This window comes from Hippichthys cyanospilos, chromosome 17 (assembly GCF_059441005.1).
Source record: "Hippichthys cyanospilos isolate Australia breed blue-spotted pipefish chromosome 17, RoL_Hcya_1.0, whole genome shotgun sequence".
NCBI lineage: Eukaryota > Metazoa > Chordata > Actinopteri > Syngnathiformes > Syngnathidae > Hippichthys > Hippichthys cyanospilos.
This window is the reverse complement of record NC_142385.1, coordinates 12,211,783-12,239,482: the sequence shown is the minus strand read 5'-3', so window position 1 is coordinate 12,239,482 and position 27,700 is coordinate 12,211,783. Positions and strand designations below refer to the sequence as shown.

The window sequence follows — 27,700 nt, the reverse complement described above, 5'->3', positions numbered from 1 at the left end:
GCCTTATAGTGCGGAAAATACGGTAATTGTCTGCATTGAAATTAATCCAAATTAATCTGTTCAAGCTCTGGAATATGTCAGCTTTAAAATAAATAAATAAGGCTTTTAGGTGCGCCTTATAGTGCGGAAAATACAGTAATTGTCTGCATTGAAATGAATCAAAATTCATCTGTTCCAGCTTTGGAATATGACAAGTTCCGATCTTTTTGTCTTCATAATGTCACACAAACATTCTGCAAGTGTAAAACAATCACCACTTTCTCCTTGTGAAAACGCGCGTCGAGTCATCGCAACTCAAAGTCGCATTTTAACGTCCGGTGGTTCCTACTGCTATTCGACGCAAACGCGAGCCGGGTGTCAATCAAGCTCCGATCCACGCGGAATTACGTTGTTGTTGCACCCACATGTGGCTGCAATCAGCGCACACAACCACAATAAAAACCAGCAACCAGCGCTCGCACACACTCGCAAGCCTCAGATATGCGAAGAACGCTGGATGTAAAGAGCCGGACCGGGACCTTCTCGCAAACTGCCCTTCGCGGACGGAAATTGATCAATTCTGACAGCGAAATCTCAAGTTCAAGTGCTGACAGATGGCAAGGCCGGACGAGAATTCCAATTTTCACGGGACAACCTAGCCTAGCGCGCGCTGCTACTTTTCGACTTCGAGAAGGTCCGATTTCGACAAACGTCGCTTATCTGTCGACGGCGCTCGCTTGAAACACCGAGAGTTGTTAGCTTCTTATCCCGACTGTTTATCTGCTGGCAGCAGCCCCGCTTTTTGGGTTCTCCGGCGGGGAACGAGGTCAGCCGAAGTTGAGCGCCTGCTACGGGGCAGCGCAGGCACAATAAGCGCAAAATGGGATGCTCGTAGCGCTCTGATCTTTTATGAGTCTTCCGCGCAGGAAAAAACGGAGATTTCACCCTGGCGGCAGTAAATCCCCAAATTGTCATTGTTTGTCTGCGGACCGTTCAGATAATCTTCAAAATAGATAGTACTTCCATTGAAGCTGCCAAGTAGGAAGTTGGCCTGTGGGAGCGAGGCTGGCCGGACCTCAGACACTAAACGGCGCTCTTTCCAAACAACCCCGAGGCCCTCGCTTGTCCGACATGTGCTGTTCTTATGAAGGAGTCAACTAAACGTTACCAGAACATTGATCTTAGCTTTTAGGATAGCTGCTCTAAGCTCCCAAGATCCTTTCCTTTTTTTTTTTTTTTTTTTTCCGGTTTCTGATTACCAGGGCCTATTCTACGCACTTTAAGATTGAGGGTTTTTAATTCCCTGGTAATTCCCTGGAAACTGTTTTTAAATACCAAAAAAAACATATTTTAAGATTTTTGCTTGTAATTTGATGACAAATATTAGTTAACCAAATTAACTATATACTTTTAAACTCTTGATTCGTCTTGGTATTGATCTAAACAGTCTTTTAATGTAATCAAATTATTTTTTCCCCATTCCACAAAACATCTTTTTTCTTAATTTCGTATTGTCTATTAATAAATTTGAAATTATCGGATTGTTTTGACATTCCGTTTTGCGCAGCTCCTTCTAGTGGATTCATAATGCAACCCCAGCAACTACTGTAGCTTCTATTCTACGCGCCCTATAACGCGGTGTGCCCTATTTTTGAAAGCGGTTTTAAAATAGGCCATTCATTGAAGGTGAGCCGGAAAATACGGTACAGGAGCTGAGATTTGCTCGGCTCAAATTTATGAAAGACTCAAATTGACTGCCTTGACTTCCTCAAGTTCGCTATGGTAACGCGGGACTTTCTATTGAGACTTCAAATCAAATTAAATTTTATTTGTGCTGCCCTGAATCACCAAAGTCTCAAAGGGCTTCACCGATGAAGAGGTCATGTTGAGACTTCTTTCGAAAAAAGAAGTCACACAGAGACATCTTTTCGGTGTAAGGCACACAACAGCATCCCCTGTCAAAGCTCCCAGAAGGGGAAGGAAAAACTCAAAAACCCCAATTTGGGGAAAATCAGAAACCTTCAGAAGGGACCACAGGTGGGAGGAGCCCCCTGTCAAAGCTCCCAGAAGGGAAAGGAAAAAATCAAAAACCCCAATTTGGGGAAAATCAGAAACCTTCAGAAGGGACCACAGGTGGGAGGAGCCCCCTGTCAAAGCTCCCAGAAGGGAAAGGAAAAACTTAAAAACCCCAATTTGGGGAAAATCAGAAACCTTCAGAAGGGACCACAGGTGGGAGGAGCCCCCTGTCAAAGCTCCCAGAAGGGAAAGGAAAAACTTAAAAACCCCAATTTGGGGAAAATCAGAAACCTTCAGAAGGGACCACAGGTGGGAGGAGCCCCCTGTCAAAGCTCCCAGAAGGGGAAGGAAAAACTCAAAAACCCCAATTTGGGGTTTTGGGAGACTTAAAACATGCTGCTGGATTAATGTGCCTTACCAATGCCTCCACTATTGTCCAAGAATCTCTGTTGGCTGCTTATTGTTCCTATGCCACCTGTTCCACAAGTACCTGAGGACTATTACTCCAGTCGGATCACACCTGGTCTCCTATTCGCAGAATCCTCTATTGCCAGAACTAGTCCCTCCTGTCCCTGGGTCTACGACGGTACCAATATCCTAGGATGTGTATTTTGGGATAGTCGTACTGACAAAGTGCAGGTTTTCCAGGCATAGGAACTTCGAAATAACACCAAGAAATCGAAATAAGCTCCATTTACGTTGTTATTTACATTTTTGAAGGGATGATTTAAGGGCAGCGTGACAGACGCCGGCGGGTCTCGCATACCCCGTTGAATGGCAGATCTCCCAGGATCGTATGCAGGAGGCGCAAATTGAGCATGTAAGTACAAGCAGACAAACGCCAATGCTACGTGTGCTTATTTTCAACTTGTTTTTTTTCCATTACAAGATCAATAAGTCAAGCAAACCAGCATGTGAGAATCATCTAGCCCCCGCGGTGTTTAATTCAGTGAAGGATAATGACAAGCAGAAAGTCTCCATGGCAGCGAGGCGCTGTCAATTGCGAGGCCACCCACGGTGCAGCTTCCCCTTGGCGCACGCGGAAACCTTGCACCCTTGCACCTTTCCGCGGCACGAGCCAATACGTGACACGGTGACGTCGGGATGAGCTACGACTGAACGAGGGCAACATTCATCTGTTCCGTCAAAGACGGAAATCCAAAGACCGTATTTTGTGGACTATAAGCCGCACCGGTACGTATATACGCTGCACCAGCAAAAATTGAGCAAAAAAACAAAAAACAAAACAGTGTTTGTCATTAATAAGCTGCACCGGACTATAAGACACAAGTCATAACATCAGATATTTACCCAGAAAGATGGTATAAAGAAGTTTGATATCTTTTTTGTGAATATTTATTCAACGCTTTTTAATAGCCCACTTACAGCTACAGTGTCAACATATAAACACATTGCGCATATTTCATATATACAATCATGTATCAAATTACACGTCACAAACTTTTATCCAAGATCTTATTCATTTTATACGTAATTTTTATATATATTATAGCCAGTGATTCACGTCTTTTCAGCTGTATTTTATAGGTGTTCCACAAAATGACTGACAGATAAACACGATTTCTTTTTACTATTGACTATTTACTGGTGGCTAGCAAAAAAAAAAAAAGCATAAGCCGCACTGGACTATAAGCCACAAGGTTCAAATCATGAGAAAAAAGTTGTGGCTTATAGTCCGAAAAATACCGTATATAAAGGAGGCACATCCTACTTCATTTATTGCAGTAGGTTTTCTAGTCTCCATTAATTATGAATAATATAATAACATATATAACATATAATAATAAAAGAAAAATCAACCAGTCTTTGGTGAGTCCTTCCGCATTTTTGGCGTGTGCTTTATGAAGCGAAACCTTGGAAAAAAAACATACTGAGTGCTGGCTGAAGCAGGTTCACATTTATCGATCGAGGTCAGTACAGACAGTTTTTTTCTAAATTTGTGGATTTTAATGAGGCTTCACATCATAAAGCATTCCCCAAAATTGCGGAAGTGCTCGCCGAAGGTGAGAATTCCGTCAACGGCAGGTGGATTTGGTACCGAAATGCCCAGCTGTGGAAGTGGATGATTTTTGGAAATCTATCGGTCGATTCATGAATCAAAAGCCGGTTGTGAAATTTTCTGTTCGGCTCATGATCAGAACAGCAAGTTTCTGCACTTACTACTGAAGCATTGAACAGTTGGGGTACGTCCATTAATATGTTTACTTGGACTGCGATTTGTATTCGAGCTGGCTTTCCATTTGGATCGCAAAGTCGAGACGTGTGTACGTCTGGCGCCGCGCTGCGAACATTTCAAACGCTTTGTGTAACTCGCATTGTTCCATGTCAGAGGTGTGTCGATGCAGGCAGCAACATCTGGTTGCACAACAAGATGATCACGCGCAGCCTTTAGCAATTAGCGAGGCAGCTAAAAGGTATGTTTGAAAGCTGCGAATGCCAGGTCTGCTTTTTAACAACCCCACCTGACTTTTTACCCTCCAACACTAGCCAACGTCAACACGCGGCGCGCTCTCTTGGGAATTCAACAAAAGGTTGCATTCAAATTGAGATTCCTTTTACCGGTGTTTGTCTGAGTAGGATCTAGAATTTTTAGATCAAGGTTTCTCACCCCAAAAGTGTTATTTTCCTGGATGGTTGTATTTCTCAGAATTCCTTGCTTAACCTGCACTCTCAGTATTGGATCAAGCAGACAAAAATGGCTCGCAAGAGGCAATATGACAAGAATAATCCCTAGGAATATGTCTATACCGCCTCCATACAGCCTGTGCAAGAGTAAATACACTCCCACCTTATCAAAAAAGATGTTAGTTTTTTACTTCCCTTTTCATTCCAGGATCGAAGTTTTATTTCTTAGCTACAAAGTCTTACTGTAGAAGATGTCTAAGTGTAAAAAAAATGTGTGTTTGGGAGCACTCGATGAGACGACCCATTACCGATCGATGCAAAGTTTGCTTTTTTGTTGTTACATTGTCGTCGTGGCTGATCGGCTTTACATCAGCGTCATGAGGGGTGTCAATGTGCAACATTTAATTTATATGCACATATAAAAAGTGGATCAGAGTTCAAATCCATCCTGCTTTGGCCTTCCTGTGTGGAGTTTGCATGTTCTCCCCGAGCCCACTTGGGCTCCAAAAAACTCCACAGATTAGATGTACTAAATTGTCTTTAGGTGTGATTGGATGCATGAATGGTTAGTCGTCTGTGTGTGTCCTGCCATTGGCTGGCAGTTCAGGGTGTCCCCGCCTACTGCTAGGATAGGCACCAGCAAGCCCGCTACCCAAATGCGAATAAGCAACTTTAGGATTTTTTTTTTTTTTATAATATCATGATTTGGGCACTTCAATATGACTTCACCGGATGCTAACGCACGCTAGCTTCTCCTTCTCCACGTACAGAAGGTTTGCTGAGGATAAGTTGGCAAATAGCTTGTTGTAAATTTACGATCAATTTTAAATCTGACACGCAGTCATGTTGGGCGTGATGTTGTGGTTTTATAGTTGTACTGGCAAGCGTCTGCAGATCGTCCACATGCGGCGCAGTAAAAAACAGCACAGGGGATGAAACGAGCGACACTGCGGGCGAAACCACTTGGATGTAGATCTGAGAAAATGGATCCTCCGCCTTCATATTTCTAGATAAAGCAATGCTGTGCCACAGATGTTCTTCAACGGCGGCCTTGGAGCATCACTCTCTCTCTGGACGAGCTACGCAAACGGAAAAAGGCAAATTTTGAAAGCCCGACGTCACGTCCACCGCCGACAACATTCTCAGCAGTGACTGATGAAAACGTCGATGGCAAAAAGTCCAGAAATACCTGCGACTGATTACATGTCCTGTTTCTCGCTCATGAATCATTTCCTCCATAAACAAGCATCCGACATCAGGTGTTGTTAGCTTAGCGGATATGAGCAAATGAGCACATGACTCACGAAAATAAACACGTTTTTTAGGCATTTGAGGTATTTCAACTAAACAACTAAATCCGTATTGACACCGGCTCGCGTTTCTTCAAGCGAACCGCAGGATGTAGTCAGCGGCTGATTTTTGGCTAAAGTTGTAAACATTTCCATGCGCGAGCAAACACATACTTGGAATACATGTCACTTCATCACGCTGATGAGAACGTAGAGCCGCTTTGGAATAAAAGTGGCGGTGAGGGACCAATATAATTCGCTCGGGCTAATTTTTACTCGCAGTGCTTCCTGCCCTGCGCCAAGCTATCGGTGCCTGGCACGTTTCTCCAGCCGACCCCCACTGACATGGTTGTTCGGATCGGGGCCAGTGGGGTAATTTTTAAACAAAACAGATCATTTCAAACAATTTATGAGCTGCGGAATTAATGGGAATTATACTTTGAATTCGGAGTCTGTGGTTTGCTGTGACCCTCAAGGGCCCACACAACGGCTTTGTTAGACTTCCAAGGAGTCAGGCAGAGAAGATCTGTCTTATGCATTGAAACACCCCTCACACCCAGATTTGGAAAAGCACAGTGGTCAAGTCGTAACTATCTGATTATGACGTGTCATGTCATTTCCTGCCTCGTGATTCTGCATGTGTGCCCCGTAGCTTTTCAGTTTGGGGTTCGAACCTGTGGTCTTGGCTGACGACCAGGCTCGGATCTGTAATCTGTAATACAAATGAGGATAAGGGGTATTGAAAATCGTTGTTTTCATCCGCTGCTGTCCTCCTAGTTTTTATGAAGTCAAAATGATTGTTTCTCATTCATTCACTGCCATTGACGGACACAGACGTCAAAGATTCTTTTATACAGAGCTGGCAGTGAAAAAATTAACTAATTTTCTTCCACTGGAAACTATAAGTCAAAAAATGTTTGTAACTGGCCTGGCAGTGAATGAGTTAAAAACATGCCTTTAAGATTTTCAGAATCCAGTAAAGCATTAAAAGATTTCCACCAAGCACAAAATAAGCAATGATAAAAATCATTTTTGGGGATTGACAACTAAACTTGTACAGTGGACCCCCGGGTTATAGCATCCCTGGTTTACGTTATTGTCATGTTGCGACGTGGAATACTGAGTTTTTTCATCCCCTCTTTAAGGTATTTTTCTCGCTTTGCGACAAAAACAACTGTCATGACCCTAGGGGCTTGGCTGTATTTGTGTTGTTTCGTCTCCATCTGCAGGTCGTTTTGTAGGTAATTATGCATAATTTCAGTTGCAACGCATGACTACAATTCTGGTCTGCTACTATTCGGCATCTCCTCACAGAGATGCTGGTCTGCTATTGGTCGGCTTCACTCGTTTCAAAATGGCGGAACAGTAAAGCTTTGTTCAATTGTGAGTTACAAAACCGTATTTATAGTGCATTTTACTGCTTAATTCAAAGTATACGTAGCACTTCCTATACTACTTTGGTACCAATTTTTAATATGTACAATTTTGACGTTTTTACCTGGGGTTCTAAACTAAACGTGTTAGCTAATTAACATAGGTTTGGATTGCCCGCCATCCGGTGAATTCGCCTTACGAGCCCAACCGCGGAACGGATTCATCCGTAACACGGGGGCCCACTGTATTTGCAAAGGTGTTTCTAACATACGGTAAAGCAGAAAAAAAAAACAAAGCCAATAGCACATATGATAACTCGGTAGTTTATTTTTAACAAAGTCGTCCTGGATAAGAAAAAAACAAACACAATCTTAAATCAAGGGCACTTCAATAAAGCCTCCCCCTCCGCCGTATGAGGTGAACTAGACCTATTAATCGACACTCTGTAAGGCTTCAGGTGGGCTGTGTCGTTTGGGTCGTGGTCTTCATCGTCATCATCGTCACCGGGAGGGAAAGCGGACAAAGCAGGAGTCAGGCAGCGGCCTCCTTTTGTAGGAAAACCATTGAAGACAACAACAGGGGCGTCCACACTTGCGTCTGCACTCCACCTGGCCCGAACTCCCGCTTTTGTTACTCCTTTCCGCCGCTTGTTTAAAAAGCTCTCAGGTGGGAAAACGTAGCAGGGGGAAAAAGGTGAACAAGTTCGAGCCAGATGAGTTTCCATGATGTGCGGGGTATCGGTTGTCGGCCGCGTGGGGCTTCCCACAAAAAAAGGAGACTTCAAGCGCAGATGTCCAAATTACACCACGGGAGACTTCACGTTTGGACTCGCAAAATAAAAAATGGAAAAAAATCATAACACAGTAACAGGAAAGTAGCGGGGAGTTAAAAAAAAATGTTTCTACAAACCAGCGCTGTGAATCCATCACAGTTACTGGTCACGGGCCGGTGATGTCATCGTTTGTCAGAGAACAACATCTCCAGCGCCTTCCGCACATAAAACAATTAAACTCCATTCTCACAACCTCCCCATTAACCGCTTAAACAAACGTTACTACCGACCGATATATTAGGCCAGCTTGGACATTAAATGCAGCAATTCACCACTTAGTGCTTGTTACATATTACGTAATATATATAACGATATACAAGTTGACATTCGCAGTTGTGAAACCAACATGGAGCGTGATCAACGCTCCCAAAAGTGATGCTGGTGGCTCACCGCCGCTCAACAGCAAAAAATTAGTAGCAATGCTAAGAATTCTACACTTGGAAACGGGAAAACACAATGAGGCGAATCGTGGAACAGAATACAGTTGGGGGTCGATTAAAAGCATTACATTGACAGGACAGCAGGTGGCAGTGTTGGTTTGTGAGCTATAGCAGCATACACGTTGACATAAATGTTCAAATGTAAGGTCGTGAAAAGGGAGTAGACTATTGGTCCATTTTTGCATGAGTGCTTTAAATTTGGGATGAACCTAAACTAAAAAAAAAAAACAAATTTCATCCTCTTTTAAGGCAATACTGAGAGTCTTCCGTGGAATTCGAAATTTTGAAGTTACACTCCTCGTTAGAGGACAGTAAATCGAGCAGAACACTGAAACACTGAATTTTGGATAATTCAGAGGTTAAATTTTGTTCACCTGTAAACCTGATATCCCTAACTTTTTTGAGTACATGTACTTAACTATACAATAAAACATTTTAAACTTGGTTTTCAAATCTCCAACCACAGCTTCTCTCACGTTCAAAAACCAACCACATTCGGATTCATTGAAGGCCAAGGTTATAGGTGTGAATGTGAGCGTGAATATTGTTCATATTTGATTTGGCCCGTACATGACCCAAAGCTTGATATGAAAAAGTGAAAGCTGGCTGGATTTTGTGCTGGGAATCACAAAAAAAAAAAGCTAGTACTAAATAGGCGTTTTGGGTATTGGTGAAGCAGCAGATTTGTGTGACTCAAAGGAGGCCATATTGTATCCGTGCAACTTTTTGTGTGGTCTCCGGGTCGTGATGAGGTGGAAAAACAGTATGTGACACATTTTTGACAAAGATCTCAGCTTGTTGAACGAGTGCACCTGATCCTTGTTGCCAAACAATTTGGACGAACACAACAGCGCGCAGCGACGTGTTGGCCAAAGGATAAACGGCGGTGAGGGGAGCGAGCCAGAAGGTAAGGAGGCCATGATAGAACTTGACCTGACGACGCATGTTCAGAAGTCAACAAAAAGCGCTGTAAGAGCGCTGCGATGCATCTGGCAGCGTTTAGTCGTGTCTGCGTCAAGTGGGGGCCATGTTTTTTGCCGCTGGAACACATTTGGTTGGATGTCCACCAAAAACTGTCGTCACACAACACCTCCTTAACCCTTGTGGCTTTATGTTACAATGGGGGGAAAAAAAAACACTAAGGAGCTGAAATTTCCAGCAGATGATTAAAAACGTAAAATTTCAAAATGTAATGATTCTGACATTTCTATGTGATCGCAGTTAGACGTACGGGATTTTGTGTACAAAAATGATAATTGTCCACATTTTGGACCATATAAAACCATTATAATTACAATCTTTTAGATGCATTTTAATAGGATTTATGACTAATTTTCCTGCGATTTTTGCAACATTCCGTTGAATGGCGGTCAACAGGAAATTCTTTGTTGACCTGTGTTTCACCTCAAAACTGTAGGTGGCGGTAGAGGCCACTTAATGGCCATGTCTTAAAGTGTCATGGTCACTTCAGAGACTACAAAGACATACCACACCATTTTTCAATTTTTTTGTGGGTGTTAATAAATAGAACCAATGTATGTATGGACAAAACTGATGCCACTGAACAATTTGAGCGGTTGAAGGGAAAAAAATATTCATAAATAAATCATTACTACGCCTTTAAAAGCATTCACAAAATTAGGGGAAAAAATGCAATGTGTATAGTTTGCAAAGTGTGCACAAGGTTAAAGGAACTGCTTTTGAAACGTAATGAAAGGGCACCCCCTAGTGGAGTCTCCGTATAGTGCTGGAAATCCGTTTCACACAGCTTCTGGGCACATGAGGGCTAGAACATTCGCTTTGGGGGAGAGAAAAAAGAAACGAACTGCGTTGCTAAGCAACAAACACGGATGCAATGACATGATCATGATCCAGACTGCCACCTGTGTCGCAATGTAGACGCACAATTCATGATTGCGGATCACACAATTGTCGCCACAGGGAACTTTTACATGCACGTCATATTTCAATATTAATATATTGCAGCACATGTAAATGAGTGAGATTGATTATTTAGTCATATAGACGAATATAAAGTGATATATAAGACGCACGGACGATATACCTACACGTTACAGACACATTGCTCATACATTCATATATGTCAACACGTACAATAAACACGTATATACAGTACGCACAGTACATGTATATATTCATATGCATATATTTATACATATAGCAAAGGAGGAATAAATAGTGAGTTGATGAGATGGGTGACACACTAGGCATACTGTAGTTGACTGTTAAATAACTGACAGATGTCCTGACGTTCTAAATATGCTGTATATAAGATGGGAGTATTGACATATATTGCAATGTTTTACTGCACACACACAAAAAAAAATGCATTTATGGGATGTGCGATCTGGCAGTGGATAAAATGATCAATTTGGAGTGACAATCTGAAGCGTCTGGTCGGTTCTCGGGAGCCGCTATGCTAGCATGTTAGCATGGGGTCACCGGCGGTTTGGGGAAAAAAAAAAAACGCTTTGGATTCACGGAATGCATCGTTACGTCGCATCGTTATCGGCCGAGTACTTGACTTTTAGGATTCCGACATTGGCGGCAGTGAAACCTCTCGGAATGATTGTGCTGTCTTCTTTTACGTTAGGAATCGCGAGCGTCGGAATGCTTGAAGTAGCTCGCTTCCGTGAGCGCTACGTCTACGGCGCGGTCGGTGAGATTTTGCGGCGGCTCGCCGCGGCGGTCGGAAAGTAAACATGGACGTGTGTTTGCGCGGAATGATCTACACTCGATAAAAAGCGTACTCCGGAAAACCCCTCACGCGGGTGCTGGTTTGTGAGAAGAGTCCCGGAGTGCAGCGGGAAACCGATGGAAGGCATGATGGAAGGTCATTTTCATTTGGTCTTTAGTTTGCCCACCTCGCCGTTCAGTTTGCCCTCGCGGGCCAGCTTCTCGTTGAGTTGGCACAGCAGGCGCAGGAAGCCGTCGTTTGGCCCGATCTCCCTCTTTTGCCGCACGGTGGCCACCGCTTGCCGGGCGTCCATTTTGTGGCGCAGCATGAGGTAGGCCACCACCATGGTGGGCGAGCGGCTGTAGCCTTCCCTGCAGTGCACGTACACCTTGCCTGGTGGACCAAACAACAAGAGGGCTCAGATGCAAGCCCGGTGCATTGTGGGTATTGTAGTCTAGAGGTTTCCTTGGCTTTATTGAACCGAGGCACAGATTTTCTTATGTTTTCCCGCAACATAGCGGGCAACATCTCTGTGGACTGGAGAATGAAATAATAGTTTACTTCACGTAGTATGTTGGAGATTTGGACTCATATGCATACAGTTTTTTCCACTCTATCTAGTCCGTAATATGCTCAAAATGTAAGACATTCGTTTATTAGTGGTTCATTATAACTGCCCTTATTGCTCTATTACTGTTTTGGTTTTATTGCCTACCTTATTATTTGCTCGATTATGGAATGTAATCTGCTCGGGGAAGTGAACAGAATAAGAATTTCATTGCTTGGTATTACTATGACGATAAAACTCTTGGATCTTGCATCTAGAGCACTGAAATTGCTAAATTGTGTTATAATAATACAATACAATAAAAGTCTGTTGTTTGCAAAGTTTTCTATGTCTTGTTTTTTTGTATAGAGTTGTGCATTGATTCATGACAACTTTCTGAGCCAATAATAAAACCGATGATTTTCCATAATCTATCTTGAATAAAATACAGGAGAGATCCTTGGGTTACTTGGGGAGGAAGTACTTGACTGAAATAAAATAAATAAATAAATAAATAAATAAATAAAACCAGAGGGTAAATTGTTGAAAACAAGTTGAGAACCACTGTGCCAGACTACTGAAATGACATAATTTCCACAATGTTTGGGAATATTTTGAATAAACACATTTTTCCTCTTCCTTACATCCACATTTCCATCATCTGTGAAGTGAATAAAAAGATCAGCGGTGTCGTATAGTGGCAGGTGAGAGCAAAATGAGTTCCTGCATACTGCAGCAATGGGGATGCAGCTGCTCATTAAAATCCTCCAACCTTTGACCTTTGAGAGCTGGCTCGCAAACAACACTCGAAAAAATGAGCCGATAATGTCACGCGCAGCAAAATCTGACACTGCGGCAAAGCGCGCCGGATCTTGGCTCCGAATATTCAAGTGGGAGCGCTCTTTTTTTGTTTCGGGGAACGCTGATGCAGCACCTTTGATATCTATCATTTCATGTATGAAGAGGAGAACAATACGTGCAACAGGTGTCGCGCCTTGCTGATATCAAGAGACATGATCTGATAATAAAATATGGAGCAGGACTCTAGAGCAGCGCTTCTCATTATTTTTTACCCTCTCGCTGCAGTTAAATGAGATAATTATCTATGAAAATTGTAGAAAGATAGCTAAAATCGCTTTTTTTTTAGACTGTCGAAAGGAAAACGTCATTTAAATCAACTTTCAGCAAATGTCACCATTACTTTTTGCACAAGTTTATACTGGTTCCATCTTATTCTGAATCTGAAATAAAGCTTAAAGTGCATCAAAATGCCTGAAATTAAAAAAAAAAAAAAAGGAAATCCTTCAAACAAGAAACATTTTGAAGTGTTTAATGGAAAAATACATAGATCGTAAAATATGTAAATTGATCGTTAACATTAATTTCCTAAATATTTTAACCTGAAGAAAATGGTAAAAAAAAAACACTTGATTTTTTTTTTCCAAATCACATTAATCATAACGTGGAGAAAAAAAAATATTGACAGCAATTTAAAATTTCTAACCCCTGAACAGACGTTGACAATGAGCGTGCTACAGCACCACCTGGTGTCGAAGATGCGCCATAACACAACACTGCACAAAAGCAAAACCCATGCTTTTAACTGGGCCAAAAACATCTGGTTTCATACCTTTGTTGTTGTTGTGCGCGAGGGCCTTGTCGATAAATTCGGCGCCCTCTTCAAAGAAGGCACTGAGGTCGAACTGCTCCGTGTCGTTGGCTTTGATGCCGTGGTAGGCGATCCCCGTGCCGGCGTAGAAGTCGGCGCTGGTGTTAACGTGCATGAAGGAGGTGCCCTCCGCCATGTTGAGCACGTGCGTCACACCCAGCTTCTGCAGGCGCATTGCATTCTGGGCCACGAACCTGCGGAGGAAGGAGACAAGTTCATCCCCCTGATGGAACATAAAGCACTGAAACAGCATACTTGGAGGGATGATTGACGCGTGGATACAACAAAAAGCAAACCTTACACTGCAGTGATAAAAAAAAAAAGCGTGTCAGCAAAGTGTGTTTAAAAGTGATATATAGGCTGCATCTTTCATAAAAAAAAAAAACTCTCTGCTCAGGGAACATTTTGCTGCTTCACAATAAACACGTTTAGCTGAGCCAGTTCTTCCCGCTTTTATCCGTTGTTGTGGGAATACAAAACAAGTAAGATCCGTATTGCCTTTATTTTGCTACATATAATTTATCTTTATTCATTACGGTATGTCAGTATAGACATGCGGAAAAATGACATGGTCTTCGCTCGATGCGTAGCTTTGCGGTGTAATTCGACTATCGACCACTAGATGGTGGAGCCTTGTTTAGTTTGGCTAAATTCCACTTGAAAATAAGTACAGTATAACAGCTCACTCTTTGCTGAAGAAAATGAATGTCATAACTTCAGTCTTGCTTTGTGCGATGATAGAAAAGCGACAGTTCCGTGTATTGTTTACATTTTTGGCCATGATTGTTCATGAATAGTGAAAAGTTAATCCCAAGTGGAAGACTTGGGATTCGTTTATTGTAAACACAGGGAAATCAGTACAACGTACACTATTTTTGTGTTATTCACCGCACTCGCCTTCCCAATATATTATTTGTATTTACATGTACAGTATTTATTCTTTAAATGTTTAAAGACCTTTTAAAATTGCCATAAATGCTATTATGTGTATTTCCATAGCGTGGTTCGATATTTACGGCCGGCTAGCAGAAAATTTCATTTAATTATCTTTCCATTTGATTTGTCTTCTTTTTAAGGTTCCCCCACCACGAGTTTGGAGATAATTGCTCCGTCTCCGATTCAAAGTATGGATTTGAGGCCTCAAGTGGGTCAACTCCTCCGGGAGCCTCTCGGAGAACTTAATGAACATTTTCAAGGACAAAACCGCCTCGTCTGCCCCGGTCTAGGTCTCATGCGAAGAACGCAACATAAACAACGGCCATCTGTCGGCTTTGATCCAATTACGGCTGCGCCGAAGCGGACTCGTCAGCAGAAAAAGGTTGGCGGGGTCCCCGAGGGGGTCGCGAGCTTTGAATGGCTCGTCGATAACGCGACGTGACCTTTTCCTCCTGTTGGACACGCCCACTTGAACAGCGCTCTAATTAAACAAGTCAGATTAGAGGCGAAAGCGTTGGGAATCTTGTCGACATCACATTGTTTCCGGGCTTGACTGGCAAGTTTTACATCGATCTTGATGTAGCGGCAATCCATTAAAGCGCACGCGGAGCATCCGTCTTTCTCCCAGCCAAAAGAGAAAAGAGGAAGGTGATGATGATGGGAGGTGGGACGCTAAGCTCCTCGCCTTCCTTTCTACTGTCAATCCGCTTTTTCCTTGACAATAGCTGAAAATTATCAATAAAACATGATGGACGGTCCTTCGAGAGGTGGACTGATAAGGTGCCCGTGGCTTGCGTTATTTTCTTTCGATTTCGGGTCTGCGTGTGAGGTTCGGACACCGAACGGATTTCTTGCATAATCGTCCCGTTTCATCCAGTTGGGGTGCCGTCGTTCGGTGTGTGGCACGTTGACAAGATTTAGGTTAAACCAGGAAGCGACTGTGATGTAAGTCCTTCGCTTGTAGGCATGTTTCACCGGACAGCCAATAAGCTCAGATTTATGTTCCACCCTCCCGTTTCATCTGCTACGCTTCCCACATATTAATACACCCACCTGATCCCTTGTTTTCAGCCAAGTGCGTGCTCGGATGCAGGGCGATAACAGGAATTAATTCGATTCATTCATTCTTTTACAATGATTTTAAACTGAGCTCAATCGTGTAATCGAGGTTTTGCACAAGTGTCAGACTGTTGGTTAAGTGGGCAACGATATGGCTATTAAGTACTTATTTTAGGCAAGTTATGATCAAGCTATGAATAGCTATTTTTTTGCACAAGCTATGAATGGTCAATTCAAATTCAGTATAATAATTGTTATCTGAAGGCCAATTTTAAATAGAAACAAACCTTGTTTCAATAAATGTTTGGACTTTTACTTTAAGGTCTGAATTGTCCTGAATTACTGGGTCTGATCTAGGTGGGTTAGGTATTATATTGGGTTAGTTTTGGACTAGGTCTCCTAGCTCAAGGATTAGGACTTCAGTAAATTAAATTGAGGTGCAGGTCCAGGTTTAGATCTATGATGATAGATTTAGGTTTTGCCTACAGGCAAAGCCAGGGGTCACCAACCCGCGGCTCTGGAGCCGCAAGTGGTTCTATAGCGCCGCTCTAGAGGCTCCCTTTGAGCTTTTTTTTAAATGTACAAAACTGGAAAACGATCGGGGGTATATTTTTTGTTTTAATATGATTTACAAACATGCCACGAAGATTATATATATAATATTATATAACATCTACTTGTCTGGGTCTAGGCTTAGGTGAGGGGTAGCCAATTTCGGTCCTCGAAGGCCCATTTTTTTCCAGGTTTCTCCCTCGGACACACCTGATTCAAATGTTCAGGATTGTTATCAGGATTCTGCTTAGCTTGCTGATGAGCTGATCATTTAAATCAGATGTGTTGGGAAAGAAATATGGAAAACATGCAAGGAAGACCGAGTTTGGCAACCTATGACTTCGATAATTTTATGTCCACGTTAGTATTATTTAGCCAGTGTCTAACTATATTTAGATAACTTACATTAAGTGCAGATTTACTGTAGTTCTATCAACTGCGTGTAAAAAAATATTCCTCAAACATCAAGTCATGCATACCTATTAAAAAGCACACGCATTTGTTTCGTCGTGACGTCGTTACACAACATCCACTTTAGAGGGCGCCCAAAAGGTGTGTCGGTAATATTAAAAAAAAAAAAAAAAAAACGCCAACAACAGGCGGTCGCTGGCAGTCAGCACAACAAATAAAAAAAATGAGGTAAAAACTCACGCGTTGCCAATGTATATCCTCGGGAAGACCTCGTTGAAGTGCTGCGTCGGGAGGCTGTAGAAGCCGCTGCCGTTCGACAGGAGCTCGTTGAGTTGCTGGACGGTCACCTCGCCGCCCTGAGTCGACGCCGCCGGCGGGACGTCTGACGCCGCCGCCGCGGGCTGCTTGGAGGGACTGTGGTGTTTTTTCATGACGCCACAAAATAATGCGGGTCACACCGAAGGCGTTGAAGAAGAGACGAAGCTTTTGCTGTCGTTCAAGCTCATCTTCATATCGCTGCACGTGAGTCGTGCGCGCACTGTCTAGTGAGGTGAGGTGTCTGGCAAAAAAAGAAGTCTAGCCAGAAGGAATCACGTGGACTGCTTCCTGTTTGAACACCCGACGTAAACGTTTTACGTAAATAGTAATCGGTAAAATACCCCAGGGTTTCAAAATACTACATTTGGTTTACTGTATTTTCTAAGTTATTCGTGACATGAATATAGCTAACAGGTCATGATTTTGCCGCACGTCAATTAACAAATATTTAAATATTTTATTTTGAAAATACGCTTAGTCACATTCCGTTACTGTGTCGCTTCCAAGCGGACACGCCCCACCGGTGAACGCACGACCTGCTTCCCGGTATGTGTTCCACACCTGAAGGCCACAATTTGCACTCATTGCGGCTCCTCCAATACGCATTTGTACATTGTTTGAACGAACTGGAAAAGCAGCGAGTAAATGCGAACGACCAGGATGAAGAGAAGTTTGCTCACGCGTGCTAAGAAGGCGATCTTGTATTAACCATGTCCTCCTCTAGATGTCGCTGTTTACTCTTTTGTGGTGGGGAGACTGTTTGGATGACGTCACCGTAGGGTTATGGTCAAAAATGTAAACGAAAGACAACAAACGTCTTCGGTTTGTGGCAAATTATTTTATTCTGTAGGTTCCTGATACATGTAAAAAATAATGCCTTGAAAACCAACCTTTATGTGCCCCATTAAGGCGCAAAATATGTTTTAACCATTTTATATTAATTTACTTATACGTCTATAAATGTATTTCATACATTAAAAACAATAAGTAAGGTATCGCAATGTAGTTTGCATCGATGTAAGATTCAGTGTCTGTTGCAACCTATTATACATATGTTGTATCATTGTTTAGCAAAATAATAATAATAATAATAATAATAATAATAATAATAATAATAATAATAAACAGTGATTGTTTAAATCAAGTATTTCGGGGTGAAAAAAGATAAAGAATATTGGGTAGATCTGTAGAGGAATGACGCGCTTACCTGCCATTAAGAAGCCGGCCACAGAGGGGCGCTACTTTCCCATTGAAGCGGCACACAAAGATGACGGTGCATAAATGCATGACGTAACCATTTTTTCCGAGGCAAAAAACAGATCACACAGTGAAATAAATTAGCAACAATTGCTACATTCAGTAACAATAATGATAACTGAGTGAATGGGCTAACAATCGGGGTAAACTAAATGGTGTCTGCCGACAGTGATAATTAATTACTGATTGGCTATCAGTTAGCTAAAAGTTACCTGTATGATGGTACACAAAAACAATCAGATTAAAAGGATTTCAAACTAATACAAGCTATCATGTGACGTTTTTTTTCTCGATACAAGGCAAGGTTAGTTATCTTCTCTACACATGTTTTTTTCGTTTGTAATTGAGCTTTGGTAAATAATTGCAGTGTAAGCGAGGCCACTTCACTCGAATAACAACGCCAGTCATCTTTTTTTTTTTCGTTTCCACGGAAACGTGAGGAGATGCACACAAGCACCATGGCAACAACTACAACTGAGCGATCAGTCAGTAGACGGACAACGTGTAGCATTAGATGTTACAAATTTCATTTAGGTGACATTAGAAGAGCCTTCATTTATATTTTAGCATCGCAATAAAGTCAGTGAGGTCTTGTAATGACCTCATAAATTGTAGAAACACTCCAGTAAAGTAAGATAAAAATGCATTACTGATACATTATAGGCCATGGGTTCAATGCCTCTGTGTCCCATGTGGCTGAAGATAAGACTAGGAATTGATTTAGTAGCTTTTTTATTGACAGTTTGCCTCCTCATCCCATATCCAAGCTGCTTAATTGGACCGGGACCACCTGAGTCCATCTGCAAATCAGCTTGCGCTGACATGTGGGGGAGTTCCACCAAACGCTCAGAATTCAGCAGCCTCGGCCCATAATGTTTCCTTTTAGTTCATTACTACAGTGCTCAGTTGGCTTAATATTAAAATGAGCACTAGTCAAGGGTGTCAGCTGCACTTTCATTAAAAAAAAAACATATTTGAAGAGAATTCTCATCATTGGCACACAACATAAGTATTTTAAAATATAATTCTCATCCATGGCACTGAAAGATTTAGCTTAACTAGGACAAACGTTACAGAAAATGTCTAAATTCAGAGCCATCATTCAAAATGCGCATGAAGTGGAAAGAGAAACGACTTGAATGATGCTTTTTACCAACTCGGATGTATGGAGTCCATTTATCTAACGCGCATTCATCTTGACGTCAGTGTAGCATTGAAAGCCGCCTGCAATTCACTCACAACAGAACAAACTGCAAAGACTGACGTCGGCGCAGCATTAACTGTAACTTCTTTGGCTTTCATGGAAAGTTAGCCCTGAGTGTTTATTAGGCTCTCTGAGTATATTGAGGATGACTTCTCCAGATGGTCTCTGCGTGCATGACAATGGAGTGTGCACGTGTTGCCTCTAAGCACCCTTTTAAGCATCTTTTTTTATATAGCAGAAAGAAGCCATCTCAATCACCGTGAGCCGCTTTCACCCACGGCCTTTTGTAAGAGTCGGTGATTCGTCTTGAGCGTCCACAATGGACTTTTCTACATGAGCTGATGGATACAACCATCTGTGTGACACCCCCCCGCCATCAAATAGATTCAGCGCTAAACCAGCGCATTAAAGGGAAGAACAATCAGAGGTGTGTATGTGTATATATATATATATATATATATATATATATATATATATATATATATATATATATATATATATATATAAAACATTAACAGCAGAAAAACGCAATATAAATCAACTTGCAACAACTGTTAATGATTTTTATCGCGTTAATACGGGTTATAGCTTAGTCTAAAACGGAAAAAAAAGAAGTGCACCAAAGTGCCTGAAACAAAAAAAAAATGATGAAAATTATTACATTCCACGTGACAAAAACAAAGCCTTTTTCCTTGGATCATCCGCACCCCCCGCAGGGGGGCCCGCCCCACTATTTGAGAAGCACTGATATAAACAGTATACTGTATATTTATCACATTAGTGCTAACATGTGTTATGATCATTCATTTTTATTAATTTATTAATATAAAGACATAACTTGGACGCCTTTCTTTTTTGAAGTTATACAGATATGCATTGTCATTAGTTGCACAACTTTCCAGGGAGGGGGGGGGCTCACACTGGGTAGATGGCCGAAAAAAGGTTGTGAATCGCTTGTTTGTATCACTGTCATATTATGATGTCAGGCTATTTATGTATTTTCATGTCCAGACCTTCAACTGGACTTGATTGTTTGGAGCAAAATCTTTTTTTTTTTTTTTGGGGGGGGGGGGTGAAGGGAGATGAGTTGTAATTGGACCGAGCTCGGTCGAGAATGTCAGGCCACGCTCGTGTTGAGTTTGTGCAACCTTGACAAGAGGCGAGCTGAGTGGCTGCGAGCGCTGTGCTATCTTTAGCTTTTGTTCAAGCTTTTAGCGCTGGCCTTCTCCTCCTCTTCGTCGTCCTCCTCTTCCTCCCACTCTGCCCACTCACTGCAAGCATACACGCTGATGCATGCTTGCACATGACCAACACACACTCATATATGCACGTTGCATGAGCGTTACTGGGCAGATTAGAGGAGGCAACCTACTTCTAGATGGAAAACGTGAGCTTTTGTTTTTCATTCTCGTCCGGGGGTAATGCAAGCAGATCTTCACACAGTGCATGCAAAAATACTTTACTACAGTACTAGTAAATCTTTTTAGGACTTATGAATGTACTTTGACTGTTCCCACATGTGAAAACGATTTCAAGAAAAATAATCCCAAAATAGTTCGGGTCAAGAAGGCTGGCTAATCGTGTCGAGGGTTAAATAACGGCTTCAATCATAATCGGATCAGAGCACGATGGGTCGTCGCATCTATGAAATGTAAGGTCCACTTAAGTCAGCTTATTGCTATTTATAGTTGTGTTACACTATTCCAAATTCCCATCAAACATGTTAAGTAAGGGGCAGAACAGTAACTGCTGTACACACAAGCAACAAATCTTCGTAGGCAAACACAGCGCAGCTAAGCCTCTGGCTAATGGTCATCATGACTTGCAATGCTTCCTGGTTTGTTCATTTCAAATGATGTTGCAGCAACTTGAAAAACACTTCAAACTCTTTCCATTGTTGCTCTTTTTACTAAATAGAAGACAGAGTAGTGATTAGTGACTAGTGATATATATATATATATATATATATATATATATATATATATATATATATATATATATATATATATATGTGTGTGTGTGTGTGTATGTGTGTGTACTACATATATATCATATACATACATATACATGCACATATATAAGGCATACATTTATATATATATATATATATATATATATATATATATATATATATATATATATATATAGATATATATATATAGATATAGATATAGATATAGATATATATGTTCACTACTGTACATCTACGCATATAGATGCACACAGAAGAAAATATATATATAAATATACACAGAAAATATATGTGTGTGTCCTGCACACACACACACAATATAAATGTGTGTGCACTGCATATCTACGTATATATGATATACATACACATATGTAAATACAGCATGCATTTATACAAAAATTTACATACTGTAAAATTACATATACATAGATTCACATATGTATATACAGTAAATACATAAAAACCTTTAAAGGGCAACCAACTAGTTTTTCTTAAGCTTTCAATCCTATTAATGATGGCAAAAGGTAACAATCTAACTTAAACTCATCTCTAAATAAAAACGTGTTTCCTCCTATTTTTGGCCATAATCTTTCCATGCAATGTTGCAATAGTGAGGAAATAGCAAGACTTGTCATTGCACCTGTAATTGTATATCTGCTCTTGCAGGTTCCTCCCACACTGCAGCATCTGAGGCTGTCAAGGGAGTTCGCGTCACGTTTGCCCCGAGCAGCGAGCGACTGCCAAGCAACCGTGCGCCTCCCGCGTCGTCCCTCCTGCTTCACCTTCACCGCTGAGCCCGCCGTCTCACGACGGCGACCGGCAGAGGCGTCGAAAAAAAAAGATTGCTTTTTCTCCGCGGCTAAAGGAGATTATATGCTGATAAGCGATGATGCATTTTTCGCAGCTGCCGGAAAACAAGGCCGTAATTCCGGGGCTCCGACCTCAAAAGCGCAACTCGAAAAACAAGTCTGAAGCATCATTTGCCTAAAAGTGCAGTGTGACCTTGACAGAATGGCAGTTTGTACCTTCACACTTCTCTGAGTTTAATAAGTTCCCGATGAAAGAGGGCTGGAGGCTGTTTTTGCCACAGATCATTGGAGGCAACATAAGGAGGATTAAAATAAAGGCCACAAGGGCACAATGCAGATATGTCTATGCGCCCTTTCAACATCTCCAATGTTATTAAAGTCACGGTTGCCGCGAATGCTGGCTTGGTGCCTTCAATTTTTTTTTTTTCGGGTCATTTTTTTTCAAAATCTTTCCGACAGTATTTTAGCCAAGGGGTGGCAAAAAAACTGCTGGTGTGATTGGGATAAAGTAAGGGATAATCATTGCTCCATATTGAGAAAAAATGTCTTCGATCTCGGGGAAAGCGCAAGACCCAGAAAAAGTCTCAAGTGACCTTTTCCTTACTTTTCTAAAATTTGGTCCGGGTCCTGAGTGGACCCACAAACAGTGTCGTCTTTGATACAACAACATGAACACGGGGAAAACAAAAGGAATGCTGAGCTTGGATAGGGACGGACAAAAAGTCCACTATGGTGGCCTCATTTGGGTGATTAAGCCCCAAATACCAGATCTACTCCGCATGGGTTCCTCCTCAGAACTTGGTGCAAAGGTTCTGATAGAAACCAAATCTGGGTCGTACATATTATGAGGGAAACAGGATAGGGGATCACACTGGAAGACTGTTATTGCGATTGACTTAGTTGTTTACAATTTTTTCCAAAATATTGCCTGTGGACCGTCCAACGGCCAAAATCTTTGTCTGGAAAACGTGTTCCCTGAGAATGGAAAAAGACGTAGTCGTAAACCCAGTTTGTAAAACCTCCATCCAAAGAACGAAATCAAGCTAAAAAGCAAAAGTCTGAATATATGTCCTAAATCTCAATATAATATCCAATCTTTGCATTGTTCTCTTTTGATTTTTTCAAGGTCGGTTTGCAGAAACAGAGCTAAAATTTTGAATGATTGAATATCACCCTTTCCTTTGATTTATTTGTACTGTCCCCATTGAAGAAATGCGGCTATTACTCGGAAAAATCAACAAGCGCGGACACGTTCGTCATTCGGCGTTGACACCGTGTGACGCGCACTCGCCGCGAGGTCGAAATGAAAGCTAAAGTCAGCTCACGCAGATGTCCCCGCACCCAGCCGAGATCCGAGTGACCCCCTCAGCCGGGGTGCTAACTTTTTGACCCAGTTCAGATCTGGCTCGTCCACTATGTCAACAACTTCCCCGTGCAGCAAAGATGAAGGTTGACTTGGGTCATACAGTCTTTACCGACCGACTACACACCTCCGGAAAATATTTTATGGAGACTCTGTTCCTAAATCACAACTCAAAGGATGTCCAATTTTTGGACCCTTCAAAATCAGTTCACCAGGTTTCACTTTGTAGTTTTATTAGTCTGATGTCCTGAGGGCTAGCATGCGCCGCAAGGATTTCTGGATTGGGCCAATTTGAGGTGACAAAAGCCTGTGTGCGTAATCCAAGCCGGATTAATTCCGTTCCAAAGAAAACACGCAGCCAGATGTTTTGAAATAAATTGATGGAGAATCACTTCATAAGTACACAAAAAGATGTGACTCAACATTTGCCCAAGGACAAAGGATGAGGTCATCCATGAAGTCACGTTTCAAGCCCTGCAGCTGGACAAGAGGCAAGTTTTGATCCGAGTATATTGCTTTTCCGTCTGCGTTATATTTCCATGTCCTGTTTTTTTTAGATGAATAACACAGGAGCTGAAGCCATATGTCACGAGAACGGAGAAGGCGATATCGCACTAAAGTCACCGCCGCATCCAGGCGGCTGAAAGACTGCCGATAAAGTCGAGCTTCGCTTTCCCTCCCGATCCGTTCCCTGCGACCCGCCCCCCCTTTCAATCAAGCGTCCTCGCCTCTTAAATGGAGGCCGAGTGGCAGCTTTACGATCTGGGAGGATAAAAGCTGCAGCGGCTAATCCAGCCCCCCCACAAACATTGTTCCTTTTCAACCCGTTGCGGACCTTTCACGTCCGGCGTCGATGACCTTCCGCACACTTCTGCGGCTCCTAAAACTGCCCGGTGAGAGAAATCGGAGACGCGGCCATCATGTGGCACTCCGGACAAGGACAGTGAATACAGTGAACGCAAACGAAAGGTCAAACGATATCATGACTCCGGTATTGATCTCCTGGTCTCAAAACCTCCCTGCCCCCTCTGTAACCTCCGCCGGATCGGACATGCTGCCACAAAAGCAATCTGACCCTATGATCACCCTTCGGGGACTGATGAAGTCAGGTTGCCAAGGTGATAGAACATTATGGTCTCAGGCCTGTTTGGGGGCGTTACGAGGTGCTGGGGTCTGTTTTTTATCATGTGGACCGAGGAAATGGACGCCAAAAGATACAGGGTCCGTTTTTCCCAAATGTGGCCTAAGGGACGCTCCTAAATCAAAGGTTCGATCTGGATAACAGCAAAATGTCTTTTCCACTTTAATGGTATGGGCTTGACCTGTTTCTGTGATCCATGTTTCTTCTGTGTAATTAACTCTGTAGTGTTTATATCAACATCCTGTGCAAGATGGCGGTGGTCTAAACGCTCTGCCATTTACGGCTGAGGCTACTTTTCACGGAAAATGGTAAACGGGCTTTCACTTATATAGCGCTTTTCTACCTTGGGGACTCTACCTACTGATGACGCAGCATCAAGAGCAATCGGGGATTCAGTGTCTTGCTCAAGGGCACTTTGACATGCTTTTGCTGGTTGGGGGATGGAACCCACGGCCTCTCAGCTGAGAGATGACCGCTCTACCACCAAGTCTCATCTTGGGATGAAGATATCTGTCCAAAGACTTCCACTGAGGTCCTCTGCACACCAACCCAACGATGGGACGTCATGACCCCCGACAGCGTCGGACTGTTACTTAGGCGGATCAGTTCCGAAAAATATTGTGAACCCACTGCAGCAACGCCAACTACAACGTACCATCTGCGCATGCGAATGGTCCTGGAGTGGCACATTGAAGATCTGATCTTGCACCGTCAAAGACAAGTCATTGTCCTAGCTGTTGATGATTTCAAATCAAACATTTGTATATCAAATATAGCCGACAACGAATGTTTTGTAGCTAACCAAGCCACACAGGGTCAAAGATCTTTCTTTACAGCTAGTTCCTCAGAAAAAATTGTGGAGTACCGAGACCAAAATGTGTCCCAAGGTCTTTGCAAAGCCTGCGTTACATCAAATGTCCTTCATGGTGGCCTGGAGGACATCCTGAACTTTCAAATTGAATGAACAAGACTTTATGAGTGGTGGGGAAAAAAAAACCCATAAAGGTTTGTGGTCGAGAACCAGAAGACACCATTTCATTTTAAATCAGCCTTTCTGCTTTGTGTCCTATAATTCTAGAGACGCTTCTGCAACCTCAATCACCATGAAGGCTCCCTGCCCACCTGCAGGGGATCTTGTCAAGATCCCGAGGTAGAAAACAACGGGGAGCCTGAAAAATAAAATGACTGAGGGAAGGAGACAATGTTTTTAGTTCAGTTTGCCACCGCAGGGGAGGGAACCGTGATTGCAATGCGGGAAGTCAGTCAGTCACATGATCAGTGTGAGCTTGCTGCAACAACTCTCTGGAGCTTAAATCACATCCATCCATTTTCTTTAGCGCGTGTCCCTATTATCAGCACCGGTGAGCTCGAGTCCATGCCAGGTGACTTTGGCCGAGAGGCGAGCACACCGTGGACTTGGCACCATCAGACTCCTTTCACAGATGGACCTAGCTCACATGTGTATTTAATCCATTTTGGAATAAGGCTGTAACAGGTTAAATCAGTTCAGATTTATTCATGTCAGAGATATTAACTCACTGAGGGAGGGCGAACTTTCAATCCCATTTTTTTTTTCCAAGTTCTTGGCAAAAGAACGTTATAAAAATGGCTGGTACTAAATGAATATACTCATCAACTATCTACGGTAATTACTGACTTCAGCACCTAAAGTAATTGATTACTTTAGTAACTAATTACCTAAAATAAAAGACAAATACAGTGGGCCCCCGTGTTACAAGATGAATCCGTTCCGCGGTTGGGATCGTAAGGCGAATTCACCGTATGGCGGGCAATCCAAACCCATGTTAAATAGCTATTGCGTTTAGAACTCCAGGTAAAAACATCAAAATTGTACATACATATTAAAAATTGGTATCAAAATAGTATAGGAAGTGCTATGTATATATAATTTACATGTATACAATCAGAAAACATACATAATGAAAATAGAAAAGATTTATTTACCTTTGAGTGCTGCTTGTTATACCCATATTCCCTAGTAAGGGTAGCGTACTTCGAATTTCTTGATTATCTCCAGCTTCGTTTCCATATAAATCATCTTCTTACTTCTCTCTTTAACATCACAAGAAATCTTGGGATGCATAGCTAACCCATTCAAGTTTAAAGTAAGCAGAAAAATGCACTAGAAATACAGTTTTGTAACCACTCACAATAGAACAAAGATTTACCTTTCCGCCATTTTGAAACGAGTGAGGACAACCAATAGCAGACCAGCATCTCCGTGAGGAGATGTCAACCAATAGCAGGCCAGCACTGACGCGTCGGATGGAGGCCGTTAGACCGCAACAGAAAATAAGTGCAATTACCTAAAAACACCTGCAGATAGAGACAAAACAAGCCAAATGCAGCCAATCCCCTAGGGTCATGACAGTTGTTTTTGTCGCAAAAATGGGAAAATACCATAAAGAGGGGATGGAAAAAACAAAGTATTCCACATCGCAACATGAATAAAACGTAACCCAGGGATACTGTAACACAGGGGTCCGCTGTACTTCAAAATTTAATGCAACAACAAAAACTAACGGGGATCGAATGACATAAAAAAGTAAAAATACGGCTTTGGGATTGAATGAGTTAAAAACCTAATTGAAAGAAGTCACAGTTGCGCAGTGTGCATTCCGGACTGCTGCTGCTACATTACAATGCTAATGAAGTCAGCAGGCCAGATGCCGCGTGGAGTCGATTGCACTAAAAACATCCTTGAGAAACTTTTTGAATTTGTATAATGAGCTCGCACAAGCAGAGAGCTTGGGCGTGGAGGTCGCGCAAAGTCCAAGTGCAAAGTTCCCAAGGACAAATCCAAAGTCTTTGTACATTGCTACTCCAAACGCACACGCACACACACACACACACACACACACACACACACACACACACACACACACCTCAACAATGCACAACTGTTATTAGGTTTTGTTGCATAATGCAGTCGCGCGGGAACTTTATGTAGGATTTGTAGCAGAGTAAATGGATTTAAAGGCTTTACTGTAAATATGTCAAGAGGCTCTATGGTTATACATGCCTTAAAAAGTAGTGCTTTCAAGACAAAAGGAGATTAAGGACTAATTAATTGACCAATTACCCACCTAAAAAAATATATTAAAAACCCTCACTTGAGTTTTTTTTTAAAGATATATTGTTATTGTGGCAGATGTGTTATACAAACT

General features: G+C 42.2%; 1 protein-coding gene and 1 long non-coding RNA gene across 4 annotated transcripts in view; one reads left to right on the top strand and one right to left on the bottom strand.

The window, feature by feature from the left end:
• The window catches only part of dusp3a (dual specificity phosphatase 3a), a 63,975-nt gene extending 46,959 nt beyond the window's left edge, over positions 1–17,016 (bottom strand). For 2 of the 3 annotated variants that reach the window (XR_015868402.1, XR_015868403.1), the window contains exons 1-3: positions 16,689–17,016; positions 13,452–13,684; positions 11,462–11,667 (exon numbers count right to left, since the gene is read on the bottom strand). Coding sequence is in view for 1 of the 3 variants with exons in the window: in XM_088439213.1 (XP_088295339.1) it covers positions 11,438–11,667; positions 13,452–13,684; positions 16,689–16,879 (654 nt within the window). In the remaining 2 variants the exon portion in view is untranslated. Of the gene's footprint in view, positions 1–7,611; positions 11,668–13,451; positions 13,685–16,688 lie in introns of those variants that run through there. The other variant, XM_088439213.1, reaches the window with a different exon arrangement.
• Positions 17,017–20,472: 3,456 nt separating this feature from the next.
• LOC148409713 (uncharacterized) lies at positions 20,473–22,403 on the top strand. Its single transcript, XR_015868404.1, has 2 exons — positions 20,473–20,614; positions 21,866–22,403. It is a non-coding gene; the product is annotated as an uncharacterized LOC148409713 (long non-coding RNA).
• Positions 22,404–27,700: the final 5,297 nt, after the last annotated feature.